The 18296-nt window shown below is 46.1% G+C and overlaps 1 protein-coding gene across 2 annotated transcripts in view; it reads right to left on the bottom strand.

Moving 5' to 3' along the window:
• Positions 1-15684, bottom strand: part of GATA5 (GATA binding protein 5) — a 28436-nt gene extending 12752 nt beyond the window's left edge. For both annotated transcript variants that reach the window (XM_036748352.1, XM_036748353.1), the window contains exons 1-3: positions 15601-15684; positions 13436-14206; positions 8529-8704 (exon numbers count right to left, since the gene is read on the bottom strand). In XM_036748352.1, the coding sequence (XP_036604247.1) occupies positions 8529-8704; positions 13436-13964 (705 nt within the window). In that variant the 5' untranslated portion in view covers positions 13965-14206; positions 15601-15684. The remainder of the gene's footprint in view (positions 1-8528; positions 8705-13435; positions 14207-15600) is intronic.
• Between the last annotated feature and the right edge of the window lie 2612 nt (positions 15685-18296).

Genomic DNA, 18296 nt, shown 5'->3' with positions numbered 1-18296 from the left:
AATACTGGGATTTAGGTGCTATTATTATCCCCATTTTACAGATGCGGACACTGAGGCAGAGAGAGGTTAAGAGATTTGCCTTGTATCACATGGTTAGTAAGTGTCTAAGCTTGGATTTGAACTCAGGTCTTCCTGACTCCAGGCCCAGTGCTCTCTTTACCGTGCCAGTAGCTGCCTCATGAATTAATGAAGAAATGAAGTCTTTCCCCAATGAAATACTCTTGGAGAACAGAAGAGAAAATGGTTTGTGTTTACAGAATGGTGAACATGCCCCCTGTGAGTCAGTGGGACAGGTCTTTGAGGACTATGACCTTTGACTGCTTTTCTTTTAACAACACTTGCAAAGATAGTAAAGAAGTCAACAGAACTTTAATTATAAGCAATGACAGAAATGAGCCTCTTTAACTTGGAGGGTGAGGAACTTGTTTATCATTTAAAAATATGACTAGTATAGTCAAAGCAGGGTAGAGAAACCTGGGGCCCTTTTCCCTCTACAAAGTGATAGTTTGATCCCAGGAACACATCTGAAGACATCCTTGTTAGGTGAGGAGATCAGTTCCATAGTCTGGGGGTTTCCGCCTCAGCACCCCAGTGAAGCAGCCCTGGTCCTTTGGACATCACAGAGCACTTGGTACTGCGCCCTCTCTATGGCACTTACCACAATAGGGTATATCATAGCTATCTGCACCAGAGCCTCCTGCTGGAGGATGAGCTTAATAAGACCAGGGACCCTGTCTTATTTAAACTTTGTCTTTTCTCCAATAATTAGCACAGGGCTCTGCATACAACAAGTAATGAATGAATGTTTGATGGGAGGAGTAAGTAAACTCATACATGCATGCATGAATGAGTGAATGAATGAGTGAGGTGTTCACACCAGGAGGTTTGCCTTTGGAGCTGCTGTTGGGTTTGTCAGGCTGCAGAAGTCGAGGACTGGAAGACTCCAATAATTGTATGAGGCAGGACAATTATTGCAGATATCCCCAGTGCTTAGAACAGTGCCCGGCACATAGTTGGAGCTTAATAAACGTTTACCGATTGACTGTTTGATGGCCACCATCATCATAGATGTGATCTAGTTTTTTCTTGACTTTAACTTGTCAGTGTGGTTGGGATGTACCTGGCTCAGAGCTATGCAATTCCAAACTAAGTCCCAAAGCTTAGAGATATTAAAAAACAATGTGGATGTCAAGAAGAAGTCTCCTAGCTTTCAATGCCATTTCTAGTAATGTCCTCTGGGTGCTTTGAGCATAACCTTGAGAGGACACTCCTTATTTGAACCAAAAGTTCCTATCCTCATATACAGAATTGAGTGATTTCTCGCCCAGAGATCCACTGAAGTGTGTTTGAGCTTAAAAATGTAACTATAACACCAACATTACCCTTTACTATTTCCCCTGCCTCCATTTACCCCAAACCTGTTTGAGAGATTGTGAGACTTGAATCATGGTGCTTGACTAGGAAATGCTAATTTTGATTGATGGTCTCTCCCTTTGCCTCTTTTATTGTGGATTTTTAAATTCTAGTATTGAGGATCATCTTACTAACTCCCTAATTGGAAGATATAACGTATTAAATGCAGCTTGTGGCTTCTCAGTCAGGAAAGTCTGGGACCTAAAGTGACAGCCTTGTAAGAATGGACATGAAAAATCAAGTTGAACTCCTGCTGTTCCACAACAGGTCAGAGGTGAGACCTCAGGGTCTTAGAAAGGAAGACTGGGAAGATGCTGAGTGAGAAAGAAGAGAGAAACATGAAGCTACCATGGTGTGGAGGAGGGGGAGTCCCTTTCCTTGTGTTCTTGAAGGGTGGCATAAGATGGGATGAGAGAGGAGGAAAAGATGCAGTATTCTCTTGCCATCCATGGAGAAGGAAGCTAGTAACAATCAGGCTACACTATACCATATTACAGTAAACACTTAAGTTCTTGGGCTCAATCATAAATAAAACAAACATTCCTTCACATTATCAGATAATATAAAACAGAAAACTATTCTACCTTAGAAGTTGTCCCTACCTCATTTGCTTCTAAGTAATACCAAAACTTTCCTCCATATTATTAAATATTGACTACTGGGTTTTTTTTCTTTTTGCTGGTCAGAAGCGTTAGGCAGAATCTCTGCATCTAGGTCAGGATCTTTAAAAGTAGGTTGTCAAGTGGAAATTTTTGTTTACCATGCAAGATGACAAATGGCCCCATCAGTCATATCCATTCTTCCAAAAGTAGTAGGTAAATCGTGGTGGTACATGTCTATAATACCTGCTACTGGGGAGCCTTGAGGCTAATGAATCATCTGAATTCAGGAGTTCTGAGCTAAAGTTGATCATGTAGGGCCAAAGTTGACTGAGTTGTCACACTAACTGTGGCACAAATACAGTGAGCCCCCTGGAGCAGAGTCCCCACCTTCCCTCCCTCCAAAAGTAGTACTACAGAAAATTCAAATGCATTGGCAATCATGATACCTAGGTTTTAGGGGATGGTTTTTTTTTGTCTTTGTGTGTATGTGTGACTTACTGTGTGACATAGGTATGTCAATTACTCTCTCTGAACTTTCTCCAGAAAATAAGGTTAGACTACTTGACCTCTTCCAAATCTGATATCTTATAGTGACATGACTAGTTCTCTAATGATTTTTTTTTTCCATCTTTAAGATCCTCATTCTGAAAATACAATTAAAAAAAAAAGCTTTTCTGCAGGACAATGACCCTTTCCCCCCACCAAAGGAAAGACTTTACTGAGGGATTTCAGTAGATTTAGATGAGTAATAGTTGATACCTATATATCTATCCATACACGTGTGTGTGTGTATATATATGCATATATACATACATATATATATATACATATATATATATACACATATACCTCAATGGACATAATTCAGATAAAGGGTTTTGTAATACACACATACATACACATTTACACACACACACACACACACACACACACACACATGACCTCTAGGTCCTCGAGCTCGGCCCTTTGACTGAATCCAAACTAGAAGTTTGAGGACCTAGAGGGCCACATGTGGCCTCGAAGCTTCAGGTTCCCCATCCCTGGCCTAGGTCTTCTTGACTCTAAGCCTAGCTAGTTATTCTCTACATCAAGCCCCCCATGCCTCCCGCCCTGGCCCAGCTCCCCAGTCAGAATTCCCCTATTCCCTGAAATTATTTTAATGGGAAAGTCTATAGAATTCCAGAACAAACACTGGATTCAGTTTTCAAAAACCAGTAACTGGGCCAAATTGGCTGGCAGATTCAGTCAAATGGCTAATCTGGAAACCCTGTATAGACACTATCTGAATGTTTCATCTGAGAGCACTTATGGTGTACCTAAATTTAACTATGCTGAGCCCCATCTAGGGCTTCCCTATTTCTAGTCCTGTTCTGAATCTTCTCACCTTATTCTTGACCCAGAACATTGGACTGGTTTATTTTTCTTCAGGGTGATGAGTGAAAATTCCCCTTAGGTGAGTTGCTCAACAGCCTTAATTTCAAGCCTGATACTACTATAGCCTTGGTGTTCAATAAAACTTCATCAAAGAATTACTAGCTTAGTGATCATGGGTAAGTCATTTAACCTCTCTGAGCTTCAGTTTCATCATCTGAAAAGTGGGAATAATAACACCTTTAGTACCCTATTCATGGAGTTTTGTGAGACTTGATGATACATGCTTTAAAAAAATTTTAAAGGTGGGGGCAGCTAGGTGGCGCAGTGAGTAGAGCACCAGCCCTGGAGTCAGGAGGACCTGAGTTCAAATCCGGCCTCAGACACTTGACACATGTACTAGCTGTGTGACCTTGGGCAAGTCACTTAACCCCAATTGCCCTGCAAAAAGAAAAAAAAAAACCACCACCACCAACAACAAAACTTTAAAGGTCTATATAAGGGAGAATATCTCTAAAGGCTTGAGACAGTTAAGTGGCACAGTTGATGGAGTACTGGACTCAGAGTCAGGAACATTTGAGTTCAAATTCAGCTTTAGATACTCCCTACCTGTGTGACTCTGGCCAAGTTACTTAACCTCTCTCTGCCTCAGTTTCCTTAACTATAAAGTGGGGATAATAATAACACCCATTTCCTAGGGTTGTTGTAAGAAAAAAAATAAGCTAATATTTGTAAAGATCTTATAGCATAGTGTCTGGCACAGAGTAGCACTTGGCAAATGCTTATTCCCTTCCCTTAGCAAAGTTTTAAGCTATTAAAGCTGAAAACAAGTAAGATTTTTGGAACACCCTGTATAAATGTCAGTTATTATTACTAAAGCAAAATTTAAAAATACAAGAAATAACAAAACATAAAAAGGCTTGGAACTAACTGGATTTTAAAATTTAATTATTTTCAAACAAAATCAGCTTGTGGAGAGATGATATTTCAAAACAGATTTTCTTTTAATCAAACCAAATTTGGTTTAATGGTATTCTCCTATAGAGTGTCCCAAAAGTCTCAGTGCAGCTTTAAGCTCTTAAAGCTTAAGTTTAATGTTTAGTATTAAACTGTCAAGGCACTAAGACTTTGGGGACACTCTAATTTAGTACATTAAGACATTAAGAATCTGTAATTTAGTCAGTGTGAGTACTCCCTCTACCAACAGAGGTTCCAATCCTTCTATAATTTAGGAGGTATAATTGAACTTTCTTTAAGGGTTGCTGCAGCCAAGTACTATTGAGTATTACTGAAGTACCATTATCACTAAAGATCATTAAATATTAGTAAATCATGATCAATACCACTATCACTACCACCAATACTAGGTAGTCAAGTAACAAACATTGGAGGTGCTATCATTACTACAAGCTTGGTTTAAAAATATACCATAAAATAATATTACTTCATTCAGCTCATGACTTGGCTTCTGACTCTGTAGACTTTGACACAATGCCTTGGTTCCCTTCTCACCTTGGAATTTCCCTTAGTCCTTATGGCCTTCTGACCCTGGAATACCCCTCTCTCCCTAGGTGAGGAAGGCCTCCATTTTGGCGAGGGGCCCAGATCTATCTTCCATCACACTCTCCTGACTCTGCTTCTGAGCACCATACCTCCAGGGTACCACCCCATCCCTGGTTTTCAGTCTTCCTCCATTAGAATTAGGCTCCTTGGGGGCCTGTACTATCTTTCCCCTTGTAACTTACACCCCAGCATTTAATACAATGCCTGACATATAGTAAGGACTTGATAATCAGTCAACAAGTATTTATTAATACTAGAAGGACCAGGACCAGGCTCATCAACTGACACAGACATTTTTATTCCAATCGTACTCTGAAATAAACATTTTTATCTTTTTGCCTTATGGATTAAAAAATGCACTGGGTCAATTGATATAGCTTGGTCCTTTTCAAGGCATTCTTGAATTCTGGTCCTTCTTGTTTAAGTGCCAACACTGTGCAAACAGCAACAACAAACAACAACAACAACAACCCAGATCTTGCCCTCAAGAAGCTCACGGTCTAATGGGGGTGAAAACAGTATGCAAAAAGAAGATATATACAGGGTAAATTGGAGATGAACATCAGCAGCAAGGGGGATTAGGAAAGGGTTCTTGTAGAACTTGATAGTTTAGTTGGGGCTTGAAGGAAGGCAGGAAAGCTAGGGGACAAAGAAGAAGATGGAGAGAATTCCAGGCCTAGGGGAAAGCCAGTGCAAATGCCAGGAGTCTGGAGATGGAGTATCTCATTTGAGAAATAGCAAGGAGACCTGTGTCACTGAATCACAGAGTATGGGAGAAATGGGCAAGGGAAGAGGGGTGTAAGGTGTAAGAAAATTAGAAAGATAGGAGAAGACCAAGTTAAGGAGGCCTTTGAATCCTAAAAGGGGGTTTTGTTTTTGATAATGGAGCTGGTAGGGAACCACCGGGGTGTGTGTGTGTGTGTGTGTGTGTGTGTGTGAGAGAGAGAGAGAGAGAGAGAGAGAGAGAGAGAGAGAGAGAAAGAGAGAGTGAGAGAGAGAGAGAAAGAGAGAGAAATGGTCAGATCTGCACTTTAGGAAGTCAATTAGGTTTGCAAAGTACTTCATATATATTTTCTCAATTGATCCTCATGATAGTGACAAAGACCAAAATAAATATTTTTAAGTTGAATATTAATTTTTATACTCCACTCCATATTTACTGTTATTATGTAAAATATGTAAATATAAATGTATTCAACTCTTCGTGTATGGGAGCAAGCATTAAACCTGGTTATTTGATCTTAGCTGAAGACTTAAGTACATTGGACTCAGCACCCTGTAAGGAAAAGTGAACACAAACCTGATTGAATTGTGGAAATGTCTAAAATCTATTCTAAAGATGAAGTAGATATATGCCTACTCCCAAACCATATAGCCAACTTACAAACTGCCACAAAAAGAGGATCTAGTCCCAAGTCCTACACAAGAGAAACTACTTCTGACTCAGCCCAGCCCAATTCCAAAGGTAACCACATCTTAGGTTGTAGAAAACTCAAAAAGTCAAACAGCTTCCTTATCCCTCTGAAGACAGTAGTCTCTGATCAATGTCAACCAACCAGAGGTTTAGGACAATTCCTATTCTCTCTCCCCAGATCTCTAAGGCTCTCCACACTCTCAGGAGGGGCTAAATGTTTCAAAACAAATGGAAAGCCCAGAGAGAAACCAACATAAATAATCCACTCCAAATTAAGAAAAGAAAATTCAACCACTTGCCCTGGAGCTTCTGTTTAAAGGCACATACTCCTAGAAAACACACTAAATGATTAGGGAAAAAAAAAGCAGAGATCCAATACCATTAAAATGGCTAATTACTAAAGAATTTAGAAAGGCACCTCATTTAGGCTTCTTCTTTGAGGGGGGGGGAGAGAGGGAGGGTTCCTTCCAGTAGCATAAACTCTGAAGGAGGAATTGGAGGATTTTTTTAGTTTGGCTGAAACATTTTAATTCTGTTTCTGTGAATATTTCCCCCCTTTCTTGGGAAGAATAATTTTACGTTTTTCTACAAGGTCCTAAACAGTAGCCTTTTGGCAGGTGTGAGTCAAACTGAGAAGTGCTCCTTGGGGAACCTTAGCTGTTACACTCAGAGAGTATAGAACTTGTCAACATGTGTCAAGAACTCCCAATTTTACTTTTTGTTTTTGCACCATACTAACTAGCTTCTTAGTTTCAGAGAAGGATGTTAATATCTTAATTAGAACATTAAATGTGATTTCTAACTCACTCTGGGGATATAGTATTTCCGGAATGTACACTTTTCTCCCGTATGGACAGCCCCAGGTTGCTCAACCTCTTTGCTCAGTGATCACGGAGGATTTGCTTTTGGAGCAAGCCTATACTGGCATGTTTAGAACCCCTCACCAAGTCACAATCCCAGCTGGGAGCCTCCTCCCAGAGCTTTATGCATTTTGTTTAAATATATTTCTTAACAGGACAAATTCTTATGGTCTGCAGCCAAAATCCAGAAAGACCAACTTCATATGGGTGGGAAAAGTCTTTTTAAAATACTTTATTTATCATTTTTTCCTTCCAAAGGGCAAAGTGGGTGAATCCTTAATCAGCCAAACCGAGAAATTCTCTAAAAAGCTATGAATTACCCATTGGCTGGGGCAGGCTCGAAGGTGCTGGCAGCTGTGAGCATCCTGTCTCAGGCTCAGCCTCTCTCTAAAAGCCCTGGACTATACTCCCTGAAAACAGCTCTATTGGTTACTTTATCCTGAACTGGTCAACTCAAAAGTGCAAGGCGTCAAATAAAAGGGGGAAGAAACCCTCTCAATTAGGCTTTAGTCTGAAAACGCAGGAGACATGAGGGAGGAGGCACTGACAGGTTAAGTCTCACGCCCATTTGCCCTAAATTGAGTGGGAAAGACTCAAGCAAAAGTTCCCTGTTTTATTCCAGAGCTCTGTAATAGGCAGGCACTCCCTCGCCCTGAGCAGAAACCAACCTTTGGGCAGCAGAAAGCGGAGTAAGGGGACCTGAGTTCAAATACCGCCTCTGATGCTTATTCTCTGTGTGACCTCGGGCAAGTTACTTAACCTCGGGAGTTGGACTCTTACATCCCATCCAGCTCTGTGGTGGTTCACTTCCCTTGAACATAGGCCTCTGTCCAGCTGCTTTACCAAGGTGGTGGTGGTGGTGGGGTGGTGGTGGGGCGGTGGGGCAGGAGAAGAGATACTCTAACACCAACTGCACAGGCCACCTCTCCCATCCCAAGAGATTGACCCTCTAGCTCACCACTTCTGCCTCTGGTTCTGTGGGGTTGGACAGAAAGCTCACCTAGCGGGCCTCGCTTTGCAGATGCAGCACCTTTCCTGTACCTCCTCTCCGCCTCCCCCCCCCACCCCCCACCTCTTCCACTCCTCTCCCTGGCGACTTCTCTTTCCGATTAAATGCTCAGGGTCTCTAAGTCAGAACAGACTCCGGAGTGAATTTTCCAGGTACTTCAAGGACATAGAAAAATGCTGCTTATGTTAGCCACTCTCGTATAATCCCTCAGCTCCTAGCCTCAGGGTGAAGAAAGACCTACTCCGTCTCCCAGGCCGCAAAACCCGGACGCGTCGCCTTCCCAAGTTCTGACTTACCAGCCTCTTCTGCGGCTTGATGAGCGGCCGGTTGATGCCATTCATTTTGTGGTAGAGGCCACAGGCGTTGCAAAGGTAGTGGCCTGTGCCGTCTCGCCTCCACAGCGGCGTGGACATAGCCCCACAATTAACGCACTCGCGGCCCTCACCCGGGAATTCTTCCAGGAATTCTGAAACTGAGCGAAGACGAAAGGGTTTCAGGATCCATCTGCGGAGAAAGGGGGAGCCCTGCCTGTGCAGAGTCGAGGAGGCTCTGCCCACCATATCAGAGTGCTGAGGGCTAGATATAACTTCTGAGACCATCTAGTTCAAGCTCATTGCTTTGCAGATGGGGAAACTGAGGACAGAACGTTAAAGTGACTCATCTAAAATTACTCAGCTTACTGCAGAGCCAGGATTCAATATTAAATCCATCTTCCGACTTAAAAAAATCCCGGGCTCTTTGCTCTCGCTCAATGTCTCCCCCTACTTCTAGGTCCCCGATCCCTGGGAAGACTGACCCTATTACCAGACTTTTGAATTTGTTAATTGGGGGGGGGTGCGGTGGGGATGTAGGTAGGGAAGAGTATAGGGGATGATGTGTTTTGGCGTTTCTCATTGGAAAAGCAGAAAGAAAAGTTGAATGTATTTTGTGTTAACAATTGCACCAAACACCTAGGATTCTAAGGGCCCGAAGCTTCGGCTTTTATAAGCCTTGGCCCCAGGTTTGTGAATTCAGGTTCAAACACAAGGAACAGGGAAGTTCGACATAGAATTCAGTGCCATCATGCCCACCTTCTTCATGGTGGAATCCCACACCAATTTCCCAAAGTACGGAATTCAGAGGAAGGAACGGAGAGATCATGTAGTGCCTTTATCTGCCCATGTATCTGCCTTTATAATCTCGGGAAGTTGAGATCTCAAGAAGGACGAGTGACTTGTCCAAGGTCTTACCACTACATTTTGGTTATCGGGGTCTAGCAGTGAGTATCAAAATGGGGATTCGAAAATAGAACTCTCAGAAACTCGGGTTCTGGGTTGTCCATAAAGTCCTGACAAATATCTCCCCTATCTGCTTTCTTCCATTCCAGAGCCGCTTAGGGAAGGAATGTCTACAGCAGCGAAGAACCACTGGGACAGATATCTTTCCTTGCTTTTTACTAGGCTAGTCTTTTTTCCCCTAATTCATATTGCTAAGCATCCTTGCCCCTCCCTCTAGGTCGAGGTTTTAGGTAATCCAGAAAGCTCCCGGGAAGCCATGCGGCCACAGGAGTGCGGGACGATGACTGGGGGGGTGTGGAGTGGAAGTTCGAACCGATCTGTTAACCAAAGCCTAGCCAGGTCTCCCTGTTTTCGTTTCTACTTAACCTTCCTGGGCCTCGAGCTAAGAAGTTTGATTTTATTCCTTACACCCACGCATCCTCTCCCTCCGGACTTTCTGTCCTTCCTCACTCTACCCCCGCTGTGCCCCCCACCCCTAGCTTGGGGTGTTAATGTAGCGGTTTTTGCCTTCTTTTCTCCCAAGGCCGGAGCCCCGGCAGTCTAAGCCCAGCCCTTGGCCTCTGCGCGTCCCACGGGCCGGCTGGGCTTTGAGGCCGGCACCGCCGACAAACTAGCCCACTGGCCGGGTTGTCTAAACAGGGCTCAGAAGCGATGTTATTGTAAGGCGATTAAAGGCGGGGGTGGGTGAGTGGGTGGGTGTGGGAGGGGCTGGGGGCCGACTCGGGGGCTTCCCTGATTTCCATCAAACCTTTGGGGGCTTTGACTGGTGGCGACGCGCAGGCTGGGCCAAGACGGATGGAATGTGTGTGGGGGCCGCGGGCTCTAGAGCTGTTGGGGGGGGGGGTAAGCAGGGGGGGAGGTGACGCAGGATCAATCACACCTCGAGTCGGGCTGCCACGGACAGACAGGGGAGCCGCGCCAGGGTGGGGGCGGGGGGTGGTGGTGGAGGCGGGACTGGACCTGGGACCAGAGACCCTAGACTTAGGACCAGGACAGAGCTGAGAATGAGGAAGCCCGAGGGTTAGCCCGCTCCATTTTGTCTTCTTGCTAGTAGCAGCTAGAGGCCACAAGCATACATTCTTGGAGCTGGATTACTTCCTTTCGAAAAATTGAAACTCTCAGCTCTCCTTGTGCCATTTAGCTCCGAAGCATCTCCAGTAAACGCCACCCAAGGAAGATGATGGATAAACCTCGAGAAACTCAAACTCGCTGCTGACCTAATTATTCAAGAGCATGGTATGCTGTAGTCTTCAATTCTGGCCATTTTGGCTACTTACTACACATGTGACCTTGAACAAGTCACTTCCCAAAGTCTGCGTCTGCTTCTCCATTTCTCCGTATGTACAACTAAGGGTTTTGACTAAGATATCATAGGTCCCTCCTTCCTTTTTTCCAGCTCTAACAGTAAATGTTCTAACGTCCCTTCCAATTCTGCCGTTCTATGTTCCTAAGCCCATTCCAGCACTTGACATTTTATATTCTAATATCCCCTCCAACTCTAGACCTTATGGCTGTGTAAAGAAAGCAGCAGGCATCCAAAGGGCATGGAGGAGTCTAGAAGTCGGCTAGTTCTTGACTGATATTCCCCCAGATAAACGGGATCGGGAATGTCCCAGGCTAATTGTTCCCTTTCCGCTGTAGCTGACTGAGAGCCTTTCCAGTTCTTGGGCAGTTCATTCCTGGAGCAGAGGAGAGGCACTGGGAATCTGTGGTGGGAAGTAACCAAATGAATGGGTGAACCATTATGGAAAGTCAGACTCAACTGGGGAAGCCAGTGCTGGTTAGTGAGTGAAAAAGGCTCCACTTTTCAGCTTCTGGATCTTAAACCAAAAGTGTCTCCACTATTATGCTCCTTCACCCCAAAACTCCCCTTTTCTTCTACCCCGAGGTGATCTTCAGAGTAGCCTACACAGCACAAACTAGAAGGGAAACTGCAAGGTATATGGGCTTTCAGGCAATCATTGTCGATTTAGATGACACTTTGGGTCTTGGAAGTGAGTTGGTGCATCTAAATTATCCATTGATTCGAGATGTGTAGAGCTGGTCTATTACTGGAGGAGAGGGGACAGAATATTTTCCCAACTTAGGTTGGGAGTCCTGCAATTGTAGGGGAGGAGGGGTAGAGAAGGCGGAGGCCTCACACCCTCTTCTCTGGGTGACTTTGTTCTCTGCAGAGATAAGCTCCCCGGAGCCCAGGCATGAAGTTGATGGGGGTGGGGAGGGGAGGGTGGCAGGGAAGGAGATAACTCTGCTGAGGGCTTGAAGTGCTTTTCAAAACAAAACATAAAGTTTGGAGGCGGGTGGAATTGGGGATTTCATATAGGAAAGGGCTGGAAGAGACAGGATGGTGGAGGGGAGGGGTGGAGAAAAAGGAGAGATGGGAGAGGACCGAAGATGAGAGGAAAGGACTGGAGAGGAGAGGAGAAAAGAGGAAAGAAGAGGAGAGAAGAGGAGAGGAGAAGAGAGGAGAGGAGAAGAGAGGAGAGGAAGGAGGAAAAGAATCAGAGGGGAGAGGAGAATGAGGAACTTGGGTGATTACAGAAAGGGTCTTGAGCACTACAGGGAAGGAAGAAGCAGCTTAGTCCTGGAAAGGGCTGCCTAGCAAAAGAGTGACAGGGGAGTATCTGTGAGTGTGTATAAGTGTGTGTGTGTGTGTGTGTGTGTGTGTGTGTGTGAGTGTGAAGAGGGGTGGCTTAAAGAATGGGATAAAATGGCCCTCAACCCAAGTGGCTTTTATTGACCACTGCCTGATTGAGTTTCACTATTTCCTTGGAAGGAGGAGAACAAGGCAACTTGGGAATTGTTTGGAAGAAGCTGAATTAGGAGACCAAAAGTCTGTTCAGATATAAACTAATTTACCTCAATAAATTACTTAAATGTTAAAGCCTTGTAAATATGTTCCTCTGGCTTAAACACTGGGCTTTCAAGTCACTGGATAGGGGTCACTGAGTCCAGGTGAGGGCAAAGAAAAAGATCCTGGAGAGGCTGGCTTTGGTTGAAGGGCTCATATGGAAAGCTTGGCGCTTACAGACTGTTTCAAAGGAGTTTTCCTCCACTGAGCTAGGGCAGAGTTCTACCTAGACTAAAAACCCCCTTCCCAGTCCTCAGACTCATGAGAGGGTATGGGATGGCCTGTAGGTTATGCCTGGCATGACTATAAAGGATTCTCAGAATAATTATGAGGATAATTCATCCCCAAATTCCTCTTACTGATGGAAAGGGAGTTTTTAGGGGGAAAGTTTTTGCTATTTTTTTTGCATGAGTTTTTTTTTTTTTTAAATTGGGGTGAGAGTGTTTCAATTGATCTAAATAACCTAATAATGAATCTTTCAATTTAACAACTCCACTCTTCCATTGTATAGGCAAGGCTAACAGCTGAGAATCTGTGCCACCCTTTCAGAAACCTGTGAGATTTCAAGATTAGAGTAGAAAGGGTAAAGTGCCTGTCCCTGAAAGAAATGATCTTTATTCTAATCCTCCCTCTCTTGTGAAGGGCAAAGATTCAAGGGAAGCCTCAATCTCAAAGACACTGGGACCTAATCCCCTAGAGACTGGGGGTGAAGGGTGGGGATGGGAACTCCTCTAGACTAATTGTGAGCTTCTGAACCTGACCTCAGGCAGTAAGACATTTCAGAAAAGGGGGGCAGGTGACCAGGACTTACCTCTTTGGAAAAATAAAAATATAATTTGCTCCAAAATAAGGATAAAGAAGAGAAGCAAGTTTTTCCCTTCTACCCGCTCAACTACTCACTCCCCACCCTCCCATTCTGCTCTTCCCATCCTCCCCACTTCAACCCAGGAGCAACGGAGACGAGTTCTGGTTGGGTCTCCAAGACGTGGATAGATAGAACGATTAGGAGTACGGACTCGAGTCACAAGAAAAATTGGTGAGGGTCACTGGCTGGCTGAAGGAGAAAAGAACTCACCAAAGGTGGACCTCCGGCCGGGAAGGCCAGCTTGGCGACTCTGTAGGCTGTGTAGAACGCTGCTTTCGAAGTGGCCTGCGGTCCAGGAGGGGGCCATGTCCGGACTTACATAGGCTGGGTAGGCGTTGGAATAGGATCCGCTGACTGAGCGCACCAAAGGGTTGGTGTACTGCTCCCTGGTGCCACTGCCAAGGATCAAGGGGCTCTGGTAGGTCCCGTCTCGTCCCCCGCCGCTGCCCCCAGGAGGGCTGTGAGAGTAGGAGAAACCAGACGAGGGGTGGGGGCTGCCGGGGTTAAAGGCTGAGGCCTCGCCGCTTGCCTGGGCCCAACTTGGGTGACTACCCAGCGGATGGCTCTGATGTGCAGCCTCACAACCCGCCAGGTAGGGCATCGTGGGTAGCATGGAGGGCACCCGAGTCGTGGGCACATATACGGGGGAACTGGCTGCCGGCGAGTGTAGGAAGCTACTGGAGTCGTGGGCATAGGGAGCCTGGCCGGGGTTCGAAGCGAGGGCCAAACTTTGGTACATCTCTAAGTAGGCCTCGTCGTTCTTGGCCCAGAAAGGGGCGGCCGGAGGTGTGATTAAAACTGGAAGCTCAGCTGGAGGGGCACAGCAGGAACCAGGTGCAGAGACCAAAGGAACAAAGCGTTAGGATTCGGTTATATTTTCCCCCAGTGTCTGATTTGGGTGCTTTTCTCTCCCTTATCCGGCTGGCTATCTGGGTCGATTTAGGGGACTGGTATCCAGATGTTGCCAGGAAAGGACGTTACCTGGAGGGAGATGGAAAAGAGAAACAGGACCATCAGCTTGGTCTTTTTTGCTTATAGACTCAGAACTTTTCTCTGAACCCCCAAACCCTCCTCCTCCCCCAAACGCTCCTCCAGCTTTCGGGATTACACCTGCCCTCTGCGTTTGAGTCGTCTCCCTGTTTCCTTCCTCAACCTCTGGTAAATCCATCCTGCTTTATCCCGGAAAAGCCCCAACCAGATCTGGAACACCAGTGGAAGATTCGCTTCCCATTTAGCTCGGCTGGTTCGATATATTATCCCCTCCACACTTCCCAGAGTGCTTGGGTGAGACTAGAGGCAGAATACCCGGCTCCCTCGAAACGTGAAATAGGCTCAGAGATTGGGGGACTGAAAGGCCTGGCGGAAGACAGCTCTCAACGTAGCTAATTTTCAATACTCCTTCATCTCTCACCCCACTACCTATTACCTAGGAACTCCATGCCCCAAGAAAAGCAAGAGTCACTGATCGGGTGGTTATTATAACCCGGATACTACGTTTTCGGACTCGCTTCTAATTAAAACTCCGGCAAATGTCTTAGACCAAAGACAAGTTCTTTTTTCAATACTTTTTTTTTTTTCCTTTTCCGGAGAAGGGGGACCGAGAAGCAAAGACGAGAGAGAGAATCAACCTTAGGTAACTATTCCACTTCCACGCATCTACTCCCATCCAGGTTACAGGGATCCGGTTCCCTCCAGAGAAGGAAAGTTGAGCTAAGATCTTCCGAGGTTGGGGACCCTGAAGTGGATTAGATTGGTGAAAATTTGAACCACCAAATCATCACTAATCTTAGAAACCCTCTGCACTGAGCCGACTCCAGGAAGCTTAATTTCTAGGATTAGGACACGATGGAGAATAAGTGAAGAACCGGCGGAGGAGAGTGTCTCCAGGGACCTGGACTCCCCAGGAGAGGAGAAGGGAGGAGAAAGAGAAAACGGCGAGGGCGGGGGGGTAGTCTTTGGGTTCACCCATTAGACCCAGTTCCTCAGCTTGTCGCAGGACAGCATTTGAGGACTCGGGAGGTGAGGGGAGTCTCTGGTTCTCCTAGGCGCGCCCAAGGATCAGTAGGGCCCCCGGGGGCTAAGTGAAGGCCCACGGGAAGTGCCTAGGTTGGCACCATCAAGGCCTAACGGGATGACAAAAAGTCTTGCCTTGAAATAGACCAGCAGGGCCAGCTGCAGCTCAGAGACCCCTGCAGCGGCCCGAAGGGCCCAGGGCTCAGGCAGGGAGAGGGAGGCGGGAACCGGGCTGGGGTGGGAGGGGGGCTCGGGGAGAGTTGTTTCCACGGGGAGCCCGCATTCACACGGGCGCAGGGTGGCCCAAGTACCAGATAAGGCCCGGCGGGCAGATAAAAGGTGGGCAGAGACATCATACTCACTGTGGCGTGGAGGGGAGGGGGCAGCGGCCGAAGCGGACGAGCAACTGGGAGCCAGAGGCTGCGCCGCAGGGAATCCCGCCGAGGGCCGGGCCGGCCCCAGCCCCTCCCCTCCCCTCCCCTCGAACCCACCCCCTGTCGCTAAGCTTCTCCAAAGGTCAGCGCCGGCCCCGCCCGACTCGGCCCGCCCCATCTCCCGGCGCCCTCCTGGGGGGCTCCAGGCAGCTCTGAGCCCCCAGCCCGGGTCAGCGCCGGGGCTCTGGCCCGAGGGACCACGTGACCCTGCACGGTTTTCTCTGGGAATTTGGCTTCAGGCTGGAGCGAAGCAGGAGAAATCCCAGGCTCCTTTGGCAGGGGCCTGAATAGTCTGGTGGGCAAAGCTCTCATTTTCCAGGACTGGGTCCTCTGGCCCAGTCTCCCAGTGTTGGAACGGAGAGCAAGTAGGAGAGGAACTGGTTGATTATTTATTCTAGATTCAAGCCAGAGGTGTGTCCCCTTGGGTCTTGTCCGCCTCCAAGCCCCGCACGCAGCCCCCACAGTGGGCCAAGCAGTGGCTTTGAGAGCCAAAGCGAGATTTCGAACCCCTCGGCCTGTCTGACCCGGAAACCAGCCGAAGCCTGGAGGGGCGGCTGGAACCTAAGGGTGAGTCCAAGTCCGATATTTGTTCCCCCCAACAAACAACACGCACACACTCGAAAGCTTGAGGACACCTGGCGCAAGGAAGTTGGAATTATGTGCCCCAGGACAGTATGGACTTACGTGTTCTTGTCTACACTAGGGTGGGTTTTTTCGAACTATAAAACAAATTAAAAACTCGCGAATCTGGCGCCTAGTAAAAGCCTTGGGGTGGGAGGTGGGAGTGGATATTAGAGGTGGGTTTTTAGAGGAAGAGGTGCCGGGTGTACCCGTCTCAGTTTTGAAGAGGAAACCTATAGAGCCCTCAGCCCCTAGGCAAAAGTTTCGTGCTCTGGTTCTCAAACTCAAAGAAGAATCATCTCGTAAGCCCAGGTTGCTCCTCGGGGCTGGGACCCAGCTGTCGGAGAAGGGCCTGGCCAGTTTCCTGAAGTGTCTCTCCAGCGGTTGAATTCCCTACCCCTAGCGCCGTCCAGCAGCAGCGCCAGGTCTAGTGAAGACATTTTAAAGTCAACGAAAGGAATCAAATGTCAAGTCTGATGGTTGAGTCTCCACTTCACCCACGAGCTACTGGAGGTTCAGAAGCCCAAAGCAGCCTTCTCTACTGCAGGAACACCGCGCTCGGCTTCCTGCAGCTGACACAGGCTTAATACGAATAGCAACACTTTAAGCTTTGCAAAGCACTTTCTTCACAATTGTTAAGAACTACCTGTGAAGTAGTTAGTACAAACATTATTCTCCTATATCCCTCACCTCATTTTACAAACGATCAAACAGCCTTAGCTAACTGTCTTGTACAAGGTCTCTAAGTAAGTGTACAAGCCAGGAATCGAAAGGTTTTCTTCCACCTCCAAGTTCAGCTGTCTTTGTATTGTGAGGCAATGCCTTTATGTCTATCCGACCCCCAACCCAATTCTAGAACTCCCGGCTCCCCACTTCCTTTATTGTTCCTCGCAAGCCTTTTTCAAATTCACTCAAAAGCGCCCCTGGCTCAACTGCCAAAACTTCTTTTGGGGTAGGGAGAATTCGGCTCAAATTGGTCCTAAAACATAAAGGGGCAAAGTGGCTCCTGTAACTGCGCGGGAGGTGGAGGAGAAGGTTCAACTTGGTAAAGCTCGCAGCCCTGTCCTGACAACTACCTGGAGCCGGGATACCCCAGAAACCAACTGGTTTAAAGATCGAATGATGGGGTCATACATCTCCGGGACAGAAGCGTATGCATGGCATAACACAATGTACTGGTGTCCTGTAGTAGACATAAAGTATGGAGCATAATGCTAGTCCGTGTCATAAAATGTTATGCATAAGGATAATATATTTTTGTGTGTGTGTTCTGGAAGCTGGCATGATTTGTAATACATTCTGCTCTCTTGCTTTATGAAGCATGGTACACATAAGGCATAATATATATATATGTACACACACACACACACACATACATGTGTAGATACATAAACATGATATTTTACTATCTTTTACCCTAAGAGATATATTATTTTATAGAGCTGGTGGATATTCTACTATAAGGTACCCCATTACTTGCTTCAGTAATTTATCAGATGCTCTGTCTTTAATAAAAAAAAAATAGCTCACACAATCTTCCCTACAAAAAACCTGTTACAGTTTTACAAACTAAAAAAAAAGGAGACTCAGATTTGAAATGACTTGACCAGTCACGCATAGAAGGAGGAAGTGAGAAAATAGCACTCCAAACCCATCAAGCATCCATAGATGGATGTGTGTGTATTTCTGTTTTATTCCAATAAGACACAACAAAATAGGCGTATATGTACATATCTGTGTAAATGCGTGTGTATACTCGTGTAAATGGATGTATGGAAAATGGATACATGAATGTACAAATCTATCATCATCATCATCATCATCAAAAACATCAACTATCAAACTATCTATACTAAAGTTAAGTGACTTGTTCAATGTCATACTGCCAGGATGTGTCAGAGACTGACCCAGGTCATCTGGACTCCAAAGTTTGCTTCCAATTCAGGCTGCCCTCTGCATATGTGTGTTTGTGATTTCAACCATGTGGATACACACATATGTGA

Source organism: Trichosurus vulpecula, chromosome 3, assembly GCF_011100635.1.
Source record: "Trichosurus vulpecula isolate mTriVul1 chromosome 3, mTriVul1.pri, whole genome shotgun sequence".
Classification (NCBI taxonomy): Eukaryota; Metazoa; Chordata; class Mammalia; order Diprotodontia; family Phalangeridae; genus Trichosurus; species Trichosurus vulpecula.
Note: the sequence above shows the minus strand (reverse complement) of the source record. Positions and strands in the feature narration are given on the sequence as shown.